Raw genomic sequence first — 24,466 nt, 5'->3', positions numbered from 1 at the left:
TGACCGGTGATGAGTCCTTGCTTCCCCAATGTCGAAGAATAACACCAAAGAAGCACGCCGAGGCAAGGTCAGAGTGGAAATTAGAAGTTTATTAAAGGACAGCAGAAAAGACTTCTCCCGGAGGAAGAAGGGGACCCAAGAGGTGGAATCCGTGGAAGTGCGGTTGTCTCCCCTTTTTATGGTTTTGGTGATAGAATGGGGGGAAGGGTTGGAACTCTGGTAATCTGGGCAGGAAGGACTTCATTAACACTTCTTTGGGATGGGCTATCTCCCAATCTGTTGGGGGCTGTTTCCTGGGTTCCATTAACATTCCTTTGGGGTGGACTTTGGCCTAGGGCCTTTCTATTCCACGAGTTGTCCTGTGTTTCCTGGAATCATTCTCAGCATGGCCTCCATTTTAGATCTTACTCGATATTAGACCCGATTTACGTAACTACACTGACTACCTAATTTTAAATCTGGCTTCAATATTCTCTGAATCACCTCTTTAATCCCCCCCCCACACACACACACATACACACACAGCCCCGTTCCTTCTGATGGGCAGAATTGCAGTCTTGGGACAGGAGTCCCTGCATTTCTCCTTTGCTAACAAAGCAATAAACTTTCTTTTTTTCCCTTTTTCTCAAAACTGTGTCCTTGTTATTGGATTGGCATCGAGGACAAGGACTGAGCTTTTGGAAACACTGTTACAAGTAAAGTTTACAAAACCTGGCCCAGAAAGCAAAGATTTTGCATTTTTTTTTTTTTTGGTACCACTGATTGAACTCAGGGGCACTTGACCACTGAGTCACATCCCCAGCCCTATTTTTGCATTTTATTTAGAGACAGGGTCTCACTGAGTGGCTTAGTGCCTGGCCCTTGTTGGAGGCTGGCTTTGAATTCATGATCCTCCTGTCTCAGCCTCCCACCATGCCTGGCTAGATTTTGCATTTTATTAAGACAAGCTCTCAGGTTTTATGATTTGCTATGTTTTTGATTACTTTGGAAAACTAATTTTTAAGTCTTCTATTAAATTTTACCAGACCTTGCCCACTCAGGAACACCCTGAATCCTTTAAAAAAACTCTACAAAGTCTTTTTGACTTCATTATCTAAAATAAATTAATAAAAAAAAAAACAACAACAGTACAACCAGGTATTTAAAATCTCAGGGACGTTCTTTTCACTGGGGGTTGAAGACCCAACCTTTGTGCACATCATTTCCAGCCTCTAGGATGGAGAGAGAAGTAATCTTGCATATTTGGGATGTTTCAGGGACCCTGAGAGATTTCTTGCCTCCCTGGCTTCAGGAGCACTGGACTACCTGTAGGCAAGCCCTGTGGGACAAGCCAGTGTGGCCTTATAAGCACTGTTTTTCTTGTCTTCTCAAGACACAAAGCAAGGTTTGAAGCACACAACTCAAAAGATTGTGGCAATACAGCTTTTATCCCGAGACCTCATCCCTTGGGTGCATGTTAACTAACCAAAATTATTTTAAGGCAGAAAATTAAAGTAACTGATTTTTTTCTGCAATACAGCTTGGTCCACAGTAAGTTGAGTGGCAAAACATGACCTCAAAATGAGGCCTTAAACTCCAATTAAAAAACTTTTAAGTTTGGCCTTTGGGGTTTTCAACAGGGACAAGACTGAAGAAATCAGGGGCTGGGGTTGTGGCTCAGTGGTAGGATGCTCGCCTAGCATGCATGAGGCACTGGGTTCAATCCTCAGAACCACATAAATGTAAAGATATTGTGTCCACCTAAAACTAAACAATAAATATATATAAAGATTGAAGAAATCAAACAAAAAAGTCCAGAGTGACAAAGACAGTTTGAGGAAAAGCCCAATCATTTGCCCTCGTGTTGGGCAACAGACCACTGCCCCCTTGGATATACCCAGAGGTGCCACATGGAAAAGTAGCCTTGAGGCTACTCCTGCTGATAGGGTTCAGATCTGCTGTAGAGATCCTGAACACAGGAGTCAAAGGCCCAAAATGGGGGTTACCCACACCTGTTTATGTCCCTCTACAAAGAGGAAATCACTAGCAAGAGATTGCCCTTCCCCCTGAAAGCAAGAGGGGTCATCTGTTCTAGTTACGGATGTCCTAGAAGACTGAAGATGTCCACGTCTCTTAAAAGTGCTTGTGATCTACTGGGCATCACCTCAGGAGAGCCTCAGGTGACGCTAGCGGAGGGAAAGACACTTGCTTTGCGATAGGGGCTCCGTTCTCTGGCTTGTCTGAGCCTCCTAGCGCTGTGGCTGGTACTGAAGGACCCCAGGCGAGACGGTGCCTCAGACGGCGGCCTTGGTCAGTGCCTGACTTGAGTGCTCCCCTTTTATGAGCAGGGGCCTTGTGGAGGGGATGGACGGGCTGTGTGTCCATGCACTCCTGATTTAATTCGACTTCTTATTGACAAGAGTAACGGATGGACAGTTTGTGCGTTGTGGTCGTGCTGGGCAGAAAAGCGTGGTGCCGTCCACCGCACCAGGCTGCGGCTTTACCGGACAGAGGACTCGCAGCGCGCCGCCCGCTCCCCAACACTGCGGCGGCCAGCAGCCCGTCTGGCCCACTGCGGCCACGCCCTGCTGCCCTGTGCCCGCCCACGCTGGCCTTCCCCGGGGCCGACCAGTCAGTGCCCCCAGCGCGGTCTCCCGGCAGGCCGCGCGCGGGGCGTCGGAGCGCGCGTTGCCTAGCGACGCGGAGGTCCGGAAGTCGGGGGCGGGGAGGGGCGGGACTTCCGGGGAGGCGGTTGCATCAGATTCTGGGAAGTGTCTGTCGCTGCGGCCACGGGTCCGGGATTCCCAGCGATGGCAGGTTCCTCCGGGGAACAGGGTGAGTGGCGCGGCCCGCGCGGAGGGGACTGACTGCCTGTGCGCCAGCGTCCAGCGGGGCTCTGAAGGCAGGGGGTCCGTGGCGGGCAGTGTCCAGCGGGGGCTCAGAGCAGGGGGCCTCCGGGGCAGATAGCATCCGGCAGGGATGTGAGAGCGGTCGGGTCCGGGGCGGGCCGCGTCCAGCGGGGCTCCGAGGGCGGTGAGGTCAGGGGCTTGCGGTGGACAGCGTCCGGCCGCGACTCTGAAGGTGGTGGGAGTCTGGGTGGACAACGCGCATCAGGTCCCTGAGAGGAGGGAACCGGGGGGCGGGCAGCATTCCGCGGGGCTGTGGTAGGGTATGGAGTGGGCAGTGTCCAACCTGGGCTCTGAGGGCAGTGGGGCCTGGAGTGGACCGAGGGTCTCCAAGGTAGGCAGTGACCAGGCCCTAAGAGCAATGGGGGTCTCCAGGGCAGGCGGTGGGTTCCAGGGGTGAGCAGTAGATCCTGAGGGAGCAGTGGCCAGTCCCTGGTTCTGAGGGCACTGCGTCCCTGGGATTGGCAGTGGGGGTCTGAGTTTTGAGGAGTGGTCCACAGGTTTTTTTTCAGGTGGGAGCACCAGCCTGGCAGCCACCCACCCCAGCTAGTGAAGCCACTGTGTCCCCAGTCTCAGTTTTCTAGTTGGGTTGGGGGAGGTCTCCTTGCACACCCAACTGGGAAGGTGGCCTAGAGTCAGACAGTCTGTTTCTAGCTGGTGCCTGAACCAGACCTCATCCCCTCCTACCCCATTTAGAATCTGGGGGCAGGCAAAGGCTCAAGGATTGTTTTGGTTTTCAGCCCAGCCGGGTGGGTGGAAGGGCACCTGAGGTTGGTGCTCAGGGAAGTGGGGCAGAGGAAGCCAGAGCTACATGTACACACCATAAAACAGCTTGGGGTTTACCAAGTCTTTCATCTTGGGTTGAGCCAGCAGTCACAATTGGGATCTGCCTCATCAGAGCATTACTGCCCACTTTATTGCCAACCTAGGAGGCTGGGGTGGGGTGGGGGGATGACTCTGTCAGCTCCCTGGGTCAGTCATGTCAGCAGGACCAGACCAGAGCCTTGGCAGTCAGATCTCTGACAAGCAGTAGGTCTTTTCTCACTGTTTCTTCTGTAAGATTTAGATGCTGGAAAGAATAGAGACTGTGGCCCCAGATCCTCACAGTCTGGAGCAGACTTTCTAAGGGAAACATTCTTGGCACAGGTTTTATTCTTTCTGCTGGCAAAAAGTAGGTGTGAGTTCTGACATCTCCCCTCCCTGACTCAGTGTAGGACATACCAAAATTTCTGTGGCATCCTGTGGTGTCCCTTATTCCTGAGAGTCCATTCTGTGGTATCCCTTATTCCTTATTCCTCCACTGGTTTTAGACAGGTGGACCTGACCACCTAGGAAACCCATGTTTCGCACCCAATGGCACACCCAGATGACAGGGCTGCCTGTCCTGTGCCTGGTGGCAGAGCTATGCCTCATTCCACTCAGCTGGCGTGCCTGGATTCCAGCACCACCTCCACACGCCCCAGAGTCAGTAGCCTTTGGAGGTCCACCCAGACTTCTATAGAACAGCAGTGAGGCTAAGTGCTCATCCCTAGAGCCCACCTGGCAGGGCTGGGGTCCCAGCTCTGTGCCTCCTCACAACAGCACAAAGTGATGGTGTCCATCTGGGAGGGAGCCGTGGGTAGTGAGCTCAGAGACATAAAGGTCTTACGACAGTGCCTGCCATGTAATATATGGAACCCAAGTCTTTAGTTTTTAGTTTTTAAATAAGAGTGTGTGTGTGTTTCATTTGTGAAACCAAGTGGTAGAATGAGAGTATTTTAGTCAGTTTTTTCACTACTGTAACTGAAAGGCCTGACCAGCACAATTATAGAGGAGGAATAGTTTATTGAGGGCTCATGGTTTCAGAGGTCTCAGTCCACAGAGAGCTGACTCCACTCCTTAGGGCTCCAGGTGAGGCAGAACCTTGGGGCAGGAGAGTGTGGCAGAGGGAAGCAGCTCACATGATGATCAGGAAGCAGAGAGAGACTCCAGATATAAGACATATATCCAAAAGGTGCGTTCCCAATGACCCTCCACCTCTAGCCGCACCCAGCTAGTACGCAGGGTGTTAATGATGAGTTAATCCCATCAGGGGATTAATTAACCAGTTAAAATTCTTATAACGCCATCATTTCTTCCCTACACCTTCTTGCATTGTCTTACATGTGAGCTTTTGGAGGGCACTTCACATTCAAACCATAACAGAGGTGTTTGGGTCTGTTTCTTATTTGTTTATTTTTTAGTTGTTCCAGAACTTTAGGCTTGCAGACCTTGTGGGATTTGGCTTATTTCTGGAGATGGCTCTGTCATTTGGGATGAACCCCAGATGTCTGACAGCAGGTGGGCTTCCTCAGCCTAAAGCTATAGGGCCATAGAGTGCCTGGTGCACTGCCCACCCCACTCCACACACAGACCCTTCCGTGGGCTGAGCCTCAGAAAGAGGAAATAAAATGAAGTCATGAAGACCTCATGTCACAAACAGCGACGTTCTCAATGTTGTGTGTTCCCCATTTTGGATTGTTTTTTATTCCCCAGATTGGTTCTTTGAAGGTGACCATCTTCCCAGACTCTTCAGGGAGCTCCTCATTTTGGGACTGTTTTCCCTAAGTTGACTGAGCACATGTGCTGCTCCCTCTTGATTGGTGGGTCCAGCCTCTCCTGCAGCCCCCATGCAGGCCAGCTCTTTGCAGGGCCTACAACAGTGGCCCATCCAGGACCTCTGAGGTGGATGCAGCTCATTTCAGGGCCTTTTCCTGCCGACTCAGGTCACCGCTTTGGTTACAAAATCTAACTAAAAGGGTCTTCGCCGTCACCCCAGCCAGTACTTCCCAGCATGCGTCAGTACTGGCGCTGTCCTGAACACCTGTCTGTCCTCCCTTGCGACGTCAGAGCAGCTCTTTGCAGTAGGTACTGCTGTATTTTCCTGTGCAGATGGGAACCCTGAGGTCCAGAGAGGTCCCAGTGTCTTAGCTAGCCAGAGGCAGAGCCAGGCTCTCCTGGCATTCTGAGGGCAGCGGGATGTGCTGGGCTGCCATGGTGCCTGCTGTTTGAAGTAACCAGAGGCTCCAGGTCTGAGTGTAAGGTGGGCAAAACAGAGCTCTCGTGCTTCTCTGCTTCCCAAAGCAGAGTGAAATGCACCTATTTATAGGCCATAAATACTTGCTAATCAATGACCTTAGGATTCCTTGATCCCAAGTATATAGGATTTTAGGAGGGAGGGCACTCATGGTGAATACCTAGCCTCTCCAGCACCTGTGTGGTACCTCCCCGTGGCCATCCCTGCTTGTCTCGGTGTGTGAAGAAGGTGGGGAGAGATGATGTCTGGGAGTCACCCTGTTACGAGTGACCACTCAGGTGCGAGGTGGGAGCCCTTGGTGTGGGATATGGCTCTGGATTTGGAGTGGGCTGCATTGTCTCCAAGGCGGTGGGAGCAGGGGACATGTACCTCTCCTCCTCAGGATTCACAAAGGTTAGTGTTTTCCAGCCCCCTGTTTGAGAGCTGCTGGTGGGGGGTGGGGAAGCCCCGTGGGAAATGTGTGGGGGCTGAAGAGAGCAGCTGAAGGAGGCGCCCTGGAGGTTGAGGGGAGCATCTACAGAAAGGGAGCCATCTGTGGTGGGTGTGGGAGGCCACCTACAGGGTGAAGAGTTCAGCTTGAGCGGGGTTGGCAGGTGGAGGGCTAGGGCGCGGGAAGGTGCAGACCCTGGCGGCCGAGGCTGACCTCCAGGAGGTGTGCTAAGCACAGACCTGTGGACAGGTTCTGCGTTCAGTGGGCACCCATCTGCCTCTCCAGGTTCCTGCTGCCCTGGGGCAAGCACAGGGTGCTGTGGGAGCTTGTTTAAGGGCTGCTTGCTGGGCCCACCCTAGAGGTTCCGACTGGCAGGTCTCAGGTGGCCCAAGTATGTGGCTTCCTGCTAAGTAGTCCCAGCTCCTGCTGATGCTGCGGAGGATGGGCCTTGGTTTGAACGGCAGGGAGAGCCCCCAGGGACGGGGGCAGGAGCAGAAGGGTGGATGGGTTTGCCTGTGAGGAATGTGGGTCCTGTGATGTGACTTTGGCTCAGTCCCTGTGCCAGTGTTTCAATTCGTGTGGCTCGGTAAGTGCTTTCTAAGGACTCCAGTAGTGTAGACTGTGATAGTCACCGTCCACCTTTGGGACACCCCCACCCTCAGATCCTCTGTCCTTTGATGTGTTTGTTGCTGGTGGTGGACAGCCCTCCCCTGGAGACAGAGCAGGAGTTTGGACAGAGGTGTGTGGGTGCCAGGTGGGGGAGTTCTGCCTGCTCCCTGGGTTCCCCTCTCACCTGGCATCAGACTGAGGCCCCCTGCGAAAGCCGACCTATTCTGTTTCCTCCACACCCGAATGCAGCTTCCATAATTAGCCAAACAGCCTGGTGGAAGCGTCCCTGGCTGCCTTGCCAGCCTGAGGGGACTCTCTCAGGAGGGACTGGCCTAATTCCCTTGTTGTCTGGGCTGCTCCACAGGGTGCATTCAGGAAGGAGGTGTGATCCCGGAAGTGCCTCTAGGAGCTCTCTGAGGGTATGAGCCCATGGCAGCCGTGAGCCATAATGATGATCATCATCGTAATGCAGGAGCGATTATGATAATGATGGCAAACTGGGTGCTGGCCATGTGCCAGGCAGTTTTACAACATTTTATATGTGTAATTTCACTTACTGCTCCATAGCTTTACGAGGTGGCTGCTGGTAGGATGGTTTACACCGGAGGAAGGCAGGTGCCTGCCCCGAGGCCACCGTCTCCAGGGCCTCCCAGAGCCTCCCGCAGCACCTCCGTCCTGAGCTCTTTCTTAGTGCTCTAAGGCTGTCCCAGTTCCTGGGACACTGTGCAGGTTTTTTCCCATAAAAGTGCCGTATGCTCATGGATCAGTGTAGACAATCTGAGCCGCGAAGAGGGAGAAGGCAACGGAGTCTCTCGTCACTCTGCTTGTCAGAGAATGCTGCTGTCCCTGTTTGGGGGAATCCTTGTAGTCGCCGTGTCCCCCGGAACACGGAGTGTGAGGAGGACCTGCGTGTGCCTGCTGTGGGGAGGTGGGCAGGACCCAAAGCCACCTGTGTGCTGTTGCCCCAGGATGCCCCAGGGATCCTCTGGCTCAGCTCCCTGTCACCATGGCTGAGCCCATCTTAGTGTCTCACACTAGCCCTGAGAGGAGGGTCAGCTCCAGGGGAGTAGTTTCCAGTGGACCACTGGAGCCTGGGGACAGAGCTCAGGCAGGCTCCCTGATGTGTCACTAGTGAACTGCATCTCTGCCATAAGCAGGACCACTGCTGGTGCCCATACTCCTTGTTCCTTGGGTTGGCAATTAAGCACCTGAGGATGCGGAGGCAAGCATAGAAAGCAAGTTTTATTTAAGAGAGGGACAGAGGTGGCAGACGTCTGTGCTGCGGGTGTGTGTGTGTGTGTGTGTGTGTGTGTGTGTGTGCGTGCATGCATATTGCTCTTTTATGGACCTCAGAACCCCCTCCTCTCTTTCTTCTCCCTGTACTGCCTACGGGCAGGAAGGAGCAGGAACAGGGCGGGAGTGAGGTCCTGGAGGTCAGCTGTTAGCCACCCCTCGTCTTCCCTGGGTGACTAGCCCTCACCTCTCAACCCCCAGCATTCAGGACCCACGCTGACTGCCAGGCCTTCACCACTGACTCAGTTTGTGGAGGAAGGTGACATCTCCTGTCCCCTGGGGCAGGTGGGGCTGCAGATAGACATCTTTTTGGCTAAGAAAGCATGCGGGGGTCAGTACAGTGGGCTCATTTTATAGAATTATTTTCTTAATCTCGTGTTCCCACCATCCTCATTATTTGTCCCCTTGTGGTGCCACTTAACAGGCCGCTGGGCTGTCGGGGAAAGATCCGGGTGAACCAGAAGTTTCTGGAAGGAAGTTGCTCCGTGCCAGGATTTTTTTTTTAGTATCTATCTTTAAGCTGTAGTTGGACACAATACCTCTCTTTTACTTATTTATGTTTTTATGTGGTGCTGAGGATCAGACCAAAGCCTCCCTCGCGCTGGGCGAGCTGAGCCCAGCCCCAGCCTCAGGCCAGGCCCGGGTTTTGCAGTCTCCTCTTCATCTAGGGTGAGGCTTTCCTGGCCCTGGCCTGGCCGTCCTCAGGACTGCCCCAGCAGGGACCCGTGTAGCTGGGAAGGCAGTTCCTTCCCCTTAGGCAGAACTCCAGTGTTATTGCCCAGGGCCTGGAGCAAGGGGGCTGCTCCCCAAAGCCCACGTCTGGGTCCTAAGAGGTACCTGCTGGAGGAGGGAGAGCAGGTGGGCCAGGCCTGGGGCAGGGGCATTGGAGCAGGGAGTCCTCAGCCAGAGGAGAGGCTGACCCCAGCCAAGCTCCAAGGAAAGCGAGGAGCCCGGGGGCATCTAGCGGGTGTGTCCCCCTAAGTGCAGCAGGTAGGGTCCACATGACCAGAGGGAGGCCATTGTGAGGCTTAGAGCAGGTGGTGATGTGGCCCCTGCTTCTCAGCAGGGAAGGGCTGGGCTGTGCTGTGGGGCTGGTGTCTGCCACTGGGGAGTTGAGGTGAGAGGTGGAGCTGAGCTGAGTGCCTGGGGTCTCAGCACAGTTGCAGGTGGGCTGCACGTGGCTGTCCGAAGGCAGTCTGCCCAGGGCTGCAGCTCTGTGGTTGAAGAGAGCACCTAACCCTAGGCGTCTGCTGCAGGGAGCAGGGGCCGTGGGAGTGGCTCTGCGCACTGGAGGGAAGCAGGGAGGGTCGGGACCTGCAGAACTGGTCCTGGTACTGGCAGGCGTGTTTCTGGGAAGCCTTGTGAGTACAGCATCCAGACGGAGGGTTCAAGGGGGCTTTCCACCTGGCGCCCACACCGTCCCTGCAGAGGAGGAGCTGGGGCTCGGGACCCCTGCTACAGCCTTGGGGGTGGGCCCTGGCTGTGGAAGGACCTGGAAGGAGGATGCAGCCCAGGTGTCGGGTGGTTTCTGCCACCACAGCTCTGCGCTTCATTTCAGCCCATCCTCACTGGTACCTTCGTGTTCTAGAAAGTTCCATTTGTAGGAATTAGGGGAAGGGCTTCCACGGCAGAACACGTGGAGAGAGGCCTGTGCCCCCGCAGTCTCCTGGCACACGTGCTGTTTTTCAGGAGCATGGGTTGATTCTGGGTTGCACAGCAAGCACGAGGTGGAGGAGCAGGGAGGGACAAGTTCAAGGGGTGCAATGTTGCTTGTGGGTTATCTCCCCTCCCCAGGGCTGCTCTGCTGTGCATCCTGCACTAACCCAGGTGACCTCACGGGCTAGGCAGCTGATTGGGCATGTGCTCCGCACCTGAGCTCTTTGCCAGGTACCAGGTGTCTGTGTGAAGAGAATGAGCCTAGTCTTCTTCCCTCTGTACCCTTTGGCAAATGAGATAACCAGGAGGAGCTGGGCTTGGTGTGGCTCACCTCAGGGACTGGCACAGGCTCAGTCCCCTGGCCTAGGGGCCTGGCTGGCGCCACTTTCCTTCTCTGCCTCTGCTTAGGGAGCCTGGGTTGGGGCCGCTCCTCATCCCCAGGCCCTGATGTCAAAGGTTGATGTACCCAGGCATTTGCTGCCGTTCGTTCCTCGGTGACTAGGAGACAGCTGAGAGCTCGTTTTTATTTAGCAGAGACTTGCAGCATGGAGGACAGGGTGGAGGGAAGGCGGCGCTGGGTTTCTGTTGTCACGACTAAAAGGCTCAGGGGTCACTCTAGTTAAACTGGGCTAACTGGGCTGCACGAAATAACCACACAAGAGACACAATACCTTTTTCTTTGGGGTCGCTGTGATGGCTCCTCTGACCTTAAGGGTCTGCAGAAAGAGAGAGAGAGAGCACGCACTGACCCCTTTTATTGAGGAGAAGCTATTCAAATGAGGCAAGGGGTCAGGTTTCAGGGGGCTGAGTCTATCTTCGGGATGTCCACTGTCAGCAGGTTGACTGACACCTGGTTAGGCCACAGCCAAGGGCACAGTAAGAGAAGGGGACACACACAAGGCACTTCCATGGAAGATTCTATCCTAAACAGGGCAAGGGGTTATATTACAAAGGAACAGGTGAGCACAGCTCCACCATGGGGCTGTAGAAAGACACACCCATGCCCGAGACACCGAACCCAAGAAGGGTAGGAAAAGCTCTGCCACAGTTTTTGACCGAGTGCCTCAGCACCCAGCTGGGGAGTGTGACTCAGTCGTGTGTAAAGTTGGTCTCCCACAGGCGGCTTCAGTGGTGCAAGTGAAAAATGACAGGGGGCTGGCCAGTGTGCAGGCCAAAGTTGCTGGGTGTGCTGGCCACGGTGCCCTCCTGGTGGTTCCTGCAGGCAGAGTGCTTGGTCCTTGGGGATACTCCTGAGTGGCAGCAGGTGCAGTCTTTTAAGTCAGTGTTCTAGGGAAGGGCCAGCATGGCTGGGCCACCATGCTAGAAGTGTACCTCTGGCAGCCCAAGCATTCTCAGGTAGGCTGGGGTCATCCTGGGGATGTGGGTGCTGGAAGCCATGATGTCTCTGGTCATCTTGGTACAGGGGTGTGGGTGACGGCAGCATGTGCCGGGAGCTCGGGTTCTCTCCCATGCCTTGTCCCCCACACACATACCCACTGTCTGCAGGGAGAGGCCTGCTGTGAGAGAGGGCTCTGGGCTTTTTTTTTTCCTTTCCTATTCTGTTGTGAGTTTTAAAATTCGAGGTGAGATGGGCACAGTGGCATACCAGGAAATCTCACCAACTCCGGACTTGAGGCAGGAGGATTGCAAGTTTGAGTCTAATCGCAGCAACTTAGTGAAACCCCGTCTGAAATATAAAACATCAGAAAGGGCTGGGGATATAGCCTGGTGGTGGAGCACCCCTGGGTTCAATCCCAGCACCAGAAATAAAATAAACTTAAAAATAAATAAATAGAGGTGAAAGCCTGTAGCAGTGAACCGCCTTGAAGTGCACAGCCCAGGGCGGTCAGTGCACCACGCTGCTGTCCCCTCAGCAGGGAAGCAGCTCCCTTCCCACAGCCTTGCCCCGCGTGCTGCCCCTGCACCTCTGCCGCTTGTGGATGGTTGACATCCAGGAAAGGGTTTGGACTCGTGGGTCTCTTTTGACTCCTGCCCAGCAGCTCGGAGCAGTCTTCTCCTGCTTGATGCCCTGTGTCCTCTGCCTCATGTTGTGTACCCACTGCCCACCTGTCTGACGTCACGTTCTCTCTGCTTCATGCCATGTGCCTTCTGCCAGCCTGCTAGATGTCCTGTGTCCACTACCTCATAGTGCATGCCCTCTACCTGCCTGCCTGCGTCAGATGCCCTCTGCCTGATGTCCTTTGCCCTCTGTCTTTGCAGCTGCCGACTACAGGTCCATTCTGAGCATTAGTGACGAGGCAGCCAGGGTGCGGGCCCTGGACGAGCACCTCAGCACGCGTAGCTATGTCCAGGGGTACACACTCTCTCAGGCAGATGTGGACGTGTTCAGGCAGCTCTCGGCCCTGCCTGCCGACTCGAGGCTCCTCCACGTGGCTCGGTGGTTCAGGCACATAGAAGCGCTCCTGGGTCGCCCTTGTGACAAGGGTGAGGCCTGCGGGCCCCAAGCAAGTGAGTACCAGCTGCTGCCCCTGCCGCTAGGGTCTGTGCTCCGAGGTCAGGTGTTCTCCACCCCCCATGGCGTGTCGTGGCATGTGGTGGCATGTGGTGCCATGGGACAGTGGACTGTGGGACCCTCGCCCCAGGGTCCTGGGCTGGAGGTCTGGCAGGGCAGGTGCCGTGCTCAGTGGGTAGCATAGAAGCCACCCTGTGGAGGTGGTTCCTCAGATCAGGACATTCCTGTTGCTGGCACAGCAGGGCTGCAGTGACCAGCGGCCCCCCGGGGGTGTCCAGCATGCTGGCTGTGGGCCCCAGTCCTGGGGAGCTGAGTCGGCCTCTGGCTTCACGTTTTTCTTTATTTCCCTAAGATCGCAGCGCGTTCCTCCCCGGGTGTGGTGCCATTAAACACTAAAGCTAGATGAAGGGGCACTGAAGTGTTCAGGCCTCGGAGAGCGTTTTGAGAGGACTCAGCTGCGTGGCTTGAGCTGCGTCCTTTCACTGCCGCTCGTACCCCCGGGTGCCACTGCAGTTATCTTGGGAGAAACGCTGCTGAGAGTCTCGGGGCTCCGGTTCCTGGGTGGCTTGGGGCTCTCTGGGAAGCCGAGGTGCCCCCGTCCATAGCTGCCTTGAGGCCTTGAGCGCCTGGCTGCCCGGGGCTCTGCGTGCACCCTCCTTCCTGTAGGGCAGGCCGAGTGCTACCTTCCGTGGCTCCACTGGCAGCTCCGGGGTTTCCAGACTTGGGATGGGGGATTGGGAACATGCCTCTGGGCCTCTCCCAGTTTCACACGGGGCCGAGGAGTGCCAAGTCACCAAGGGCAGGGGTTTGCTTTGGTTTTCTGCATAATCCTGCTGCTAACACCCTCTCGTCACAGGGAGTGAGGAATTACTGTGTGGGTGCATGGTGCATCAGGTTCCCTCTCCACAGAACTCGGGCGGGTTACCCTGCTATGCCCCAGCTTCTAAAGCATAGCCTGGAGGGGGTGAGACGGGAGGGTCTGCCCCTCAGGAGGGCAGGCCTTGCCAGCACACCCCGGCCAGCTGGAGGAGGGGAGGGCTGTGCTCCTCCAGGCCCTGTGACCCACTAAGGGCAGGCGGCTCACTGCAGACCTGCACCCTGCCCAGTGAGGCTGCTCCAGGAGGGACTTGGGTGAGTGGAGGGTAGACCGTGGACAGTGCTTACAGGATTGTCCTGCCTCTGTGTCCACGGAGACTGCCTGTGAGGCTCCCTGGAGCCCAGGAAGGATGTGCGTTAGGTCGGCCCACCCTTGTGCAGAGCGTGCCGTGAGCCAGGGCTGGAGGCAGAGGTGGCGCTGGAACTGAGGGCTGCCACTTGCTTCCAGTGGTTTGGGGCAGGCCTCAGACTCCTGGGAGACCAGCTGTGAGAACCAGAGCAGCTGCCCATCCCAGACTCTTCTGATGTTCTGCCCTGGATGGTGTTCTCCCTCCTTCCGACCCTGCTCCCTGTCACCCACCTTCCCTCCCAGCACACTCATAAGCCAGTCCCCCTATGGGCCGTTCCGTGCTTTAAACGTGCCCACATCTGGCTTTCGGGGCACCTTCCCCAGCTTCTCCCCAGGGCTGGGGGCCTCAGCAGCAGGAGGGTCCTCTCAGACTCCGAAAGTCTCGGTTACAGCCTGTCCTGCCCACTTCCCACCTCCTCAGCCTCCTCCCTGGCTCCAGCACAAAGGCCAGTCCAGTCCCAGGGCGTAGAATTTGCTGGATGAGCCCTTCCTCGGAGCTGGGCTCTCCTCATGCAGCCCCGCCTCTCCCAGCCCCCGGGAGGGCACACCTGTGCCCTTCTCCAGGCGGCACTGAAGAAGGGCACAGGTCTAGTGGCAGCGCAGCCTCCTTAGGAAGATGCAAGTTCAGCTTTGCGCTCTCCCCCAGGCGGTGACTAGCCTTCCACCTCAGGAAGGTTTCTCTCGGTGGCTCCTGGCTGGGCCTTCTGCCAGTGCCAGCTTCTGCCCGGGGCATAGTGCTTCCTGGAGGCTTCCTGCCCTTCAGTCTCCCGGGTCCCATTTCCAAGGCGGTTTCTGCCAGGTTTGGGCAGTGTTCCCCAGACAGTGCCTGGCCAGGGGGGACTGGTGCTGTCTGGGGTGAGTGGAGCATGTCCACTGTCACAGAGAGAACCCAGGCGGAGGCTGACAGCTTCCTCGGGAGGTGGTGAGGACGCCGATGAGGACCACCCAGTGTGGGGCAGTGGTCAGAAGTCCAAGACTCTCGCTAATGGGAGCCCGCTGACCTGGGCGAAGGGAGAGTTGTGAAAAACAGGCTGTAGCGTCACGCCTCCCAGTCTTTCCCTTCTGCAATCTGAATTTGTTTCTGCCAAACGTCCTTGAAACCTCTTGCCAGCTGCGGGCAGTGAGATTTTCCTTCCAGGGCATTTGATGCGTTGACCTCAGTGAGCCTCGATGCATGATTAAGGGTCAGGGACGTCCCATGATAGGAATCTGTGGCCACCTGTGACAGTGTCGCGAGTCAGCTGGCAAGGACCTCTGTGGCCTCCCACCACCTCTCCACGGTGTGCCGCCTCCCCTCACTCAGCCTGCTGGTTACCAGTCCTCCGTCTCAGCTGAGTGGCCCTGGCAAGGGCGGGGACCTGGAAATGCCAACATTTGACACTTGCGCGGGCCTGTGCAGGCTCTTGCCTGTGAGCAGAGGCACCCCCTTCCCATGACAAACTCACCTAGGAGGCCGAGGGGCAGGGAATGAGTCACCCAGTGCAGCCTAGAAGGGAAGACTGTGACCTCCATCCTGAGGGTCTTCTCTGCAGCTCAGCACAGGCCAGCGGGAGCAAGGTCCTGCCTGGGCGCAGGTGTGCCCAGGAGAGCTCCTCAGAGCCCGGCTCTGGGAGGGCTGAGGAGGAAGCTGGGACTCCTCGAGGAGGGGGCGGACGCTGCAGAGCAGGCGCCGGACGCTGCAGAGCAGGCGCCAAGCCAGCCCTGGTGGTTAGAAAGTGGTCAGCTACCCAGGGCACCTCCTCAGGTCCTCATGCCCACACAGCGAGGAAGTATCTGCCTCAGGGGGAAGGGCCCCAGACCCAGGGCACGCAACAGGGTAGGCTGTGCCACATGGTGGCAGGAGCAGGCAGCAGAACACTGACTGCCTGGCAGAACGGGACTGGCGGGGCCAGCGAGGGCCAGCCTGGGGGGGGGGCACAGGCTGTGTCCGAGGTTGGAGCATGCTGACAGCTAACCTCTCACTGCTCAAGCACAGAGCTGCAGAGGAGCTGGAGGCCCTTCTCCCCTGACCTGTCTTGGCCTCAGGAGAGGCTTGAGGATAGGTAGCATCCATCAACTTTCCTTTTGCCCAGATGAGGGATCCTGGGAGATGGGGACAGTCTAGGTGGCAACAGTGTAGCCCATGGACAATCAGGCAGCTGACCCATGGGCTGTGGACAGCAGCTTATGGGGTGAACAGCAGGACGTGCGGCATTCTAGGCTCACACTGGGGCTTGGTTGTCATTGAGACTCCCGCAGGATGGGAACAAAGCCAAGAAGGTTTGTATTGCTTAGTGTTGTTTCATTGAAAATCACAGTTTTGTGGTCCAAATTAGATCTCCAGGTGTAGGGCAACCTGTGTTTTGGGGTGCTGCTGTATGATCTATCTGCTCTTCTGCCACCCAGGTAAAGGCCGGCGAGTGCAGCCTAAGTGGTCTCCTCCAGCTGGGACTGAGCCCTGTAAGCTCCGTCTGTACAACAGCCTCACCCGGAACAAGGTAGAGAGGGGTCAGGCTGTGTGTGTGTGTGTGTGTGTGTGTGTGTGTGTGTGTATGTGCACGCTCGTGGCTGGGATCCCTGTGTCGCAGTAAAGGGAAACTTTCCTGTTCACCACGCTGGGCTCCAGAGTTCAGCCTCTTTGGTTACTTCCTGTGCTGTGGCCGGTATAACCTGGGGGCAGAGCTGTGACTGTGGAAGCCTGCCCACTGGCTTCTGGGCGTGGGCTACCCTGAGTAGGCACAAGTGCTCGAGGTCATTCACAGCCAGGCCAGAGCTGGTATGCCTTCAGAGCCCAGGGTTGCAGCGGGTGTTGCTCGAGCAGAGCAGGAAGGGGCGAACTGCCTGCCAGGTGCTGGGAGCCTGAGGCTGCCGCTGACCCAGCAGTGCTGCCCAGGCTGTGGCTGGGGTGTTCAGAAAAGGTTGGGATTTTGATCAGCAAGCATGCTTCCCGGGCAGGGGCAGGGGCAGGGGCAGCGCAGCCCACAGTCTTGTTATGGAACTCATTGCCTGATGTCCCCCAAAAGCTTTTGGGGTGTTGGGGTGGTCTGGCCTGCAAGCCAGGCGCTCAGGGAGGGACAGACCCTGGCCAGACAAGACCCTAGGCTTGCTCTAGGGCCCAGGCTGCTGCTCTCGGCCTCAGTGACTTTTCTGAAGAAGAAAGCAGAAGCCAGACCCCTGAGGCTGTGCCTGGAGCAGGTGGGGGGACTGCTCGCTGCCTTTGTTGCACAAGTAGCATTCCCACAAAGGATGTACACTCCAGAGGGGGCAGGACCCCAGGGGAAAGGGGCTCTAGCCATCTCCATCAGTGGACAGTGAGCGGGGCTGCCGTGGATACTACGGCTCCCACCAGACTACTGTAGCCTTTTTAATCCAATAAAATAGTGCTCGTGAAATACACTTGTGCAGAACAAAGGCAGCGAGCAGTCTGGGCCTGAGAGCAGGGGGATGCGTGTTGAACTTTGGGTGCTCCTGCGCAGCTTCTGGGATCTCTTGTGACGGCTCTCCTTCACTTCTAACAAGGACGTGTTCATACCTCAAGATGGGAAAAAAGTGACCTGGTACTGCTGTGGGCCCACTGTCTATGACGCATCGCACATGGGGCATGCCAGGTAAGGTCCAGTGCCGCTGGTGATCCACCTCGCTGCAGGAAGGTTAGGGCTGACCCAGAGGCCAGTGTCCCCAGCCTGGTTGCTGGCCTGGACTCCACTCCAACACCCCATCGTGCTTTCCTTATCCCTCCAGCTCTGCAGGTCCCCTGTGCAGAGTTTCCATGGCTCTTGGACCTGAGGCCAAGTTGCCCGTGACCCTGACCTGTCTGTCCACAGGTGTGGCTTGAGGAGAGTTCCTGGCTGTTAGGGTAGAGGCCACAGAACCCTTTTACTTACACAGGTCAAATTTCCCTTTCTGGTGCTTGGAGCCAGGAGCATGTTTTATTTCGGATTTTGGAGTATTTGCATGTATGTCGTGAGCTATCTTGGGGAATAGGACCCAAGGCGAAGCAAGACATTTGTTTGTTTCATGCACACCTTGTACATATAACTTGAAGGTAATACTTTTTACAGTTTTGTGCGTGAAACAAAGTTTAATGGTGTGGGCTTTTCCTTCATGGTATCATTAGGCTGCACATCACGAGGACTTTGGGTTTGGGGGCATTTTGGATTATCAGTTCAGGGCCACTTAGCCTGTGCATGTTCCTGTAGTGCCTGGCTAACATGCAGCATGTGCTGATGGGAAGCTTGTGTGTTCACTGTTCAGGTCCTACATCTCTTTTGACATCCTGAGAAGAGTGTTAAAGGATTACTTTCAGTATGACGTCTTCTACTGCATGAACATCACAGACATTGATGACAAGGTAGGGCAGTGTTCCAGATTAATCATACTCACAGGACTTTGATCCGTAAGTAGCATGGTGTAGGTTTGAGCTAGCTTAGGCTTGACTTAATGAACCTTACTTGAGTCCCCTCAATGATTTGATACTAGCTTATGCAGATGTGTGGACATTTACATAGGTATAGATGCCACTAGAACCCAGCACGTTCAGGGGCCAGGTTGAATGAGTTTGTGTCCCTGGTGCTCTGCAGAAGGGAGCCTACTCTGTATCTGGCTCTGGAGGAAGAGGGACCCCAGCACCTATTTCTCAGGCATCAGGAAGTTCACCTCTTCCTCTCAGCAAGTAGCAGATTGAGGGTGGTGTTGGGGTCCCAGGGTGCTTACTCACCACTTAGACCTGCACGGATGGGAGTGGGCTCTGAGCACACCCTGTCTCCCCCTGCAGATCATCAGGAGGGCCCGGCAGAACTACTTGTTTGCACAGTATCGGGAGCGGAAACCACCAGCCACCCAGCTCCTGGAGGATGTCCGTGCTGCTCTGAAGGTGAGCCCTCTTCTCTAGATGTTGCCCTGCCTCCTGTTTATGGCACTAGGGCCCTCTGTAGGTCATTGTCCCCAAAGTGCAGGCTGTTTCCACAGAGCAGTGCATAAGCCATTTTGTCAGGGGTACTGGAGTCTCGGCACGTGTGGCTTCTGGCCTGCGGGAAAGTGAGCAGGACAGATGCATGGGGACGGAGTACAGGGTAGGTGGCCTTCCGTCTGCTTCCAGGAGAACCTGAGGCATCACAGTGCCACTGACCACACTGGCTCCTGAGAAGACCGAACAGCATTACTGTCCAGTTAGAAAGCTGAGGTCGTGACCAGTCTGCTGCCTCTGCCCAAGTGCAGAAGTTGTGCTGGCTTGAGATCTGTTGTATCCACGATACTGCAGATCTTCAGAACTATTGAAATGTGTTTTCTCCAACTTGATCATCTAATTCTGAATAGCATATTATAAACGTAGTTCTGTATTGTATTATGTAATATGACAAGATATGAAGAGAAAGTAATTTTATTTGCTTTAATAACTCGCAGGAATCCCCAGTAATTAGAGTAATATTACTGGCATGTCTGTGGCATTTTATCTCTGAAAGGAAAAGAAGGCATGAATTGGGGTCTCGCTGTCAGGCTAACAGGACTGGGGCCTGCTGGGCCGCAGTGGCCTTTGAGATGGAAATGGCTGCTGCTTCTCAGGGCTCTGCATGTACTCTCGGTTAGCCCCCCAGCAGCCTAGAAGTACTGCTCTCAGCCCCATTTTATAGGTGGGCCACTGAGACGCAGAGCAGTGAAGGGTCCCACCCAGTCATGTGTGAGGAGGGCCAGCGAGGACTGCCTCAGCTGAGGACACAGGCCTCTTGGCCCACTGCTTGGGGAAGAGCTGGGGTGTAGACTTCTCCATCACTTGGGCCAGTGAGAAGCACTGGTCTGCTCTGCCTTGAGTCAGCTCTGTGAGCACACGTTTCAGTGTGGTATCCATCAAGGTTGATATGCCCCTTTTTCTGTAGCCATTTTCAGTAAAGTTAAGTGAGACCACAGATCCTGGCAAGAAGCAGATGCTTGAGCGAATCCAACACACAGTGGAGGTGGCCGCAGGGCCACTTGACCAGGCCGTGCTCGCCGGCCTCTCTGAAGAGGAGATCAACAGCCGTGCGGAGGTGAGCACTTCCGGGGTCCCTGCCAACTCTGTGCGTGAGATGCTCTGCAGGGGACCAGTCTGCGTTTTAGAGTCAGATGCCTGGGCCCATGACTGGTGGCCTTGGTCTTGGGTGGCTGAGTTGGTGCTCCCCATCCCATGCCCTCCAGCCCCATCTCCTAGGTGCCGAGCAGAGAGCCACTGGAGCAAGCCCGGGTTCCATGTGAGTCCCACCCTGCTTCTCCTCGGACACTTGCTCCCACCATGCCCACTAGGAACACAGAGGAGTGGCCTTCTTTGAGGATCATCCCATGGTGTCCAGTATCCTTCCCAGGGCCAGGGTCCTGTGGGTGAGAACCTTTGGGACCGGGCCTTGGCACTGGGCAGGTCTGCTGCTGCTGGGAAGACCCCCTTCAGACAGGAGTGAGGGCAGTAGACACACAGGGTGCCCACTTTGCTCCTGTCCCTCCCTTCTTGCTGCCAGCGCCCTCTGCTGGCCGCCCGTAGCTCTGGGAATGAGAAACAAGCTGGGCCTGGCCAGGGCCGGCAGCAGTACCAGAGAGGCTCTGGCAAGAGCCCACCCCGGCTCCAGACCACAGCCTTGCCGACCCTCAATACCGTCTCCTGTGCCCTGCCTCAGAGACCTGTGGCCTGAAGCCCGAGTCTGCCATTCTCCCCCAGTGTTCTCTGAGGTGGACCCACATGGTCACTTTCACGCCTCCAGTGTTGCTGGGCTGAGCTGCTGGCCCAGGCTCTGAGGCCTGTGCTCAGGTTTCCTTGTTACCAACAACGCTACCACAGAGCCTTTTTTTAACTTCTTTCCAGTTATGCATGACAGTAGGGTATGTTTTGACATAGATATATACGTGGAGTGAGACTTCCCATTCGTGTGTGGTGTGTGATGTGGAGTTTCACTGGTCGTGAGTTCATGCAAGAACAGAAAAGTGAAGTTGGGTTCATTCTGCTGCCTTTCCTGGTCCCAGCCCTTGGCCTTCATTCCCCTTTGTCCGGTTCAGTGAACTTCTATCCCCCCCCCCACCACCACTTACTGTGAGTTAGCATCCGCATATCAGAGAGGACATTAGGCCTTTGGGGTTTTTTGGGATTGGCTTATTTCACTTAGCATGATGTCTCCAGTTCCACCCGTTTACTGGCAAATGCCATCAGTTCATTCTTCCTTACAGCTGAGTAGTATTCCATTATGTGTGGTTTTTTTACCCATTCATCTGCTGAAGGGCACCTAGGTTGGTTCCATAGCTTAGCTATTGTGAATTGAGCTGCTATAAGCATTCGTTTGGCTGCATGACTATAATATGCTGATTTAAATCCTTTGGGTATAAGCCAAGGAGAGGGGTAGCTGAGTCAAAAGGTGATCCATTCCAAGTTTTCTGAGGAATCTCCATACAGCTTTCCAGTTTGCCATCCTACCAGCAATGAATCAGGTGCCTTTCCCCCACACCTGCCAACGTTTACTGTTACTTGTGTTCTTGATAATCGCTGTTCTGGCTGAGATGGAATCTCTGTAGTTTTAATTGGCATTTCTCTAATTCCTAGACATGTTGAACATTTTTTCATATATTTGTTGACCAATCGTATTTCTTCTGTGAAGTGCCTGTTTAGTTCCTTTGCCCATTTATCAGTTGGGGTATTTTTTTTTTTCTGGTGTTAAGTTTTTTGAGTTCTTTATATGTCCTAGAGATTAATGTTCTATCTGAGATCCAGGTGGCAAAGATTGTCTCCCATTCTGTAGACTGTCTCTTCCTGTTCTTGATGGTTTTCTTTGCTGTGAAGAAGCTTTTTAGTTTTATGCCATCCCATTTATTCTTTTTTTAAAGAAATATTTTTATAGTAGATGGACACAATACCTTTATTTAATTTTTTTTTTAAAGAGAGAGTGAGAGAGGAGAGAGAGAGAGAGAGAGAATTTTTTTTTAATATTTATTTGTTTTTAGTTCTCGGTGGACACAACATCTTTGTTGGTATGTGGTGCTGAGTATCGAACCCGGGCCTGCACGCATGCCAGGCGAGCACGCTACCGCTTGAGCCACATCCCCAGCCCTTTATTTAATTTTTATGTGGTGTTGTGGATCGAACTCAGTGCCTCTCACGTGCTAGGCAAGCACTCTGCCAACTGAGCTATAACCCCAGCCTCATTTATTGGGTCTTGATTTTACTTCTTGCCCTTTAGGAGTCTCACTGAGGAATTTGGTTCCTAAGCTGACATGATGGAGATTTGGGCCCACTTTTCCTTCTGGTAGGCGCAGAATGTCGGATGTGATGCCTAGGTCCTTGATCCACTTTGAGTTGAGTTTTGTGCAGGGTGAGATAGAGGAGTCTAATTTCATTTTGCTACATATGGATTTCCAGTTCTCCCAGCACCATGTGTTGAAGAGGTTTATCTTTTCTCCAACGTGTGTGTATATATATATATATATATATATATATATATATATATATTTTAAACAACGTTATTGTACTTTTTATACATTTATTTATTTTTATGTGGTGCTGAGGATTGAGCCCAGTGCCTCACGCGTGTTAGGCAAGCGCTCTTCCTCTGAGCCACAACCACAGCCCCCAACATATGTTCACGGCACCTTTGTCTAGGAGGTGGTGACCGTATCTATGTGGGTGTGTCTGTCTTCTCTTCTCACCATTGGTCTTTATGTCTGTTTTGGTGCCAGCACCGTGCTGTTTTCTTACTATTGCTCTGTAGTATGGTTTAAGTTCTGGTACTGCGATGCCCCTACTTAACTCTTCTTGCTAAGGATTGCCTTGGCTATTTTAGACCTCTTATTTTTCTGTTTCTATGAAGAACATCATCAGGACCTTAATAAGCATTGCATCAATCTGTATAGTGCTTTTGGTTTCATGACCATTGGACAGTGTTAATTCTGCCTATCCAAGAACATGGGAGATCTTTTCACCTTCTAAGACCTTCTTCAGTGTCTTTTTTAGTGTTCTGTAGTCTTCAGTGTAGAGGTCTTTCACCTCTTGTTACATTGATTCCCAGGTATTTTATTTTCTTTGAGGCTATTGTGAATGGGACAGTTTTCCTAAATTTCTCTTTCAGTTGATTTGTCACTGATGTATAGGGACACAACTGATTCATGGGTGTCAATTTTATATCCTGCTACTTTGATGGATTCGTTTATGAGTTCTAGAAGTTTTCTGGTGGAGTTTTTTTGAGTTTTCTAAATATAGAATCATGTCATCAGCAAATAGGGATAGTTTGAATTCTTTTCCTATTTGTATTCCTTTAATTTCTTTCTTCTATCTAATTACTCTGGCTAGAGTTTCCAGGACTATGCTGAGTAGAAGTGGTGAAAAAAAAAATCCCTGTCTTGTTCTAGTTTTTAGAGGGAATGCTTTCAAATTTTCCCCATTTAGAATGATGCTGGGCTTGGGTTTAGCGTATACAGCTTTTACAATGTCAAGGTGTGTTCCTATTATCCCTAGTTTTTCTAGTGTTTTGAACGTGAATGGATGCTGTATATATATATATATATAATATATAATCTTTAAATATATTGATGTGGTGAATTATGTTTATTGATTTCTTATGTTGAGCCAACCTTGCATCCCTGGGATGAACCACTTGATCACAGTGCACTATCTTTTTATTAAGAATTTTTGCATCTGTGTTCATCAGGGATATTGATTGGTCTTAAGTTTTCTTTCCTTGATGTGTCTTTGGGTGATACTACCTCCTAGAATGAGTTCGGAAGTGTTTCCTCTTTTTCTGTTTCATGGAATGCTTTGAGGAGTACTGGTGTTTGTTCTTTGAAGGTCTTGTGGAACTCGGCTGAGAGTCCATCTGATCCTGGGCTTTTCTTTGTTGGTAGGCTTTTGATGGCGTCTTCAATTTCATTTCTTGAAGTTTATCTGTTTAAATTTTCTATGTCTAGAAATCTGTCAATGTCTTCAAGGTTTTCTATTTTGTTAAAGTATAAATTTTCAAAATAGTTTATGATTATAATTTGTGTTTCAGTAGTGTCTGTTGTGATATTTCCTTTTTCATCACAAATTTTAGTAATTTGAGTTTTCTGTCTCTCTTTGTTAGCATGGCTAAGGGTTTATTAATTTCATTTTTTCAAAGAACCAACTTCTTGTTTCATCGTTTTTTTTGTATTTCATCCTTGATTTCTTCTGCTATCCATTGGTTATTCAATAGCATATTATTTATTCTGAAGGTGTTAGAGTAGCTTCTATGATGTATTTTGTTGTTGATTTTTATTTTCATACCATTATGATCTGATGAATACAAGGTATTATCTCTATTTTTTTGTATTTTCTAAGAATTGCTTTGTGACCTAAGATATAGTCTGTTTTAGAGAAGGATCTGTGTGCTGAAGAAGAAAGCATACTTACTCATTGATGGATGAAATAATCTATATATGTCTGTTAAGTTTAAATCAGTAATTATATTTTTTAGTTCTGTAGTTTCTTTATTTAGTTTTTGTTTGAAGGATCTGTCCAGTAGTGAGAGTTAAAGTCACCCAATATTATTGGATTGTGATCTATTGGATTCTTGAAATTGAAAAAGGTTCGTTGATGTATGTAGATCCTCCATTGTTTGGGGCATAAATATTTCTGATTGTTATATCTTGATGGTATAATTCCATTAAGTGATATGAAATGTCCTTCTTTGTCCCTCATTAACTTTGGCATAAAGCAGTTGTCCTAATAATAATTTAATGGCCTTTCCTGTCTGATCCTGGTTAGTGCACGGAGGTGCGGGGCACGCTTTCCTGCTGTGCACCACCACCTCCCCAGCCCAGAACTCTGTCTCACTATGAAGGCTGCTTCTGCCCTCCCAGGCCTCGGCTCCCCTCCTCCTCTGGGGGTCTCTGTGCCCCG

General features: G+C 52.9%; 1 protein-coding gene across 3 annotated transcripts in view; it reads left to right on the top strand.

Moving 5' to 3' along the window:
• The first annotated feature begins 2,709 nt into the window (after positions 1-2,709).
• Positions 2,710-24,466, top strand: part of Cars1 (cysteinyl-tRNA synthetase 1) — a 50,666-nt gene continuing 28,909 nt past the window's right edge. Inside the window, exons 1-7 of one of the 3 annotated variants that reach the window (XM_078045395.1) lie at positions 2,710-2,814; positions 12,149-12,397; positions 16,012-16,103; positions 17,125-17,213; positions 17,860-17,956; positions 18,380-18,478; positions 19,479-19,628. In XM_078045395.1, coding sequence (XP_077901521.1) covers positions 2,790-2,814; positions 12,149-12,397; positions 16,012-16,103; positions 17,125-17,213; positions 17,860-17,956; positions 18,380-18,478; positions 19,479-19,628 — 801 coding nt within the window. In that variant the 5' untranslated portion in view covers positions 2,710-2,789. Of the gene's footprint in view, positions 2,815-12,148; positions 12,398-16,011; positions 16,104-17,081; positions 17,214-17,859; positions 17,957-18,379; positions 18,479-19,478; positions 19,629-24,466 lie in introns of those variants that run through there. The other 2 variants (XM_078045397.1, XM_078045398.1) reach the window with 2 other exon arrangements.

This window comes from Ictidomys tridecemlineatus, chromosome 4, assembly GCF_052094955.1.
Source record: "Ictidomys tridecemlineatus isolate mIctTri1 chromosome 4, mIctTri1.hap1, whole genome shotgun sequence".
Lineage (NCBI taxonomy): Eukaryota > Metazoa > Chordata > Mammalia > Rodentia > Sciuridae > Ictidomys > Ictidomys tridecemlineatus.
The sequence above is the reverse complement of the archived record's forward strand: the minus strand, read 5'-3'. Positions and strand labels throughout refer to the sequence as shown.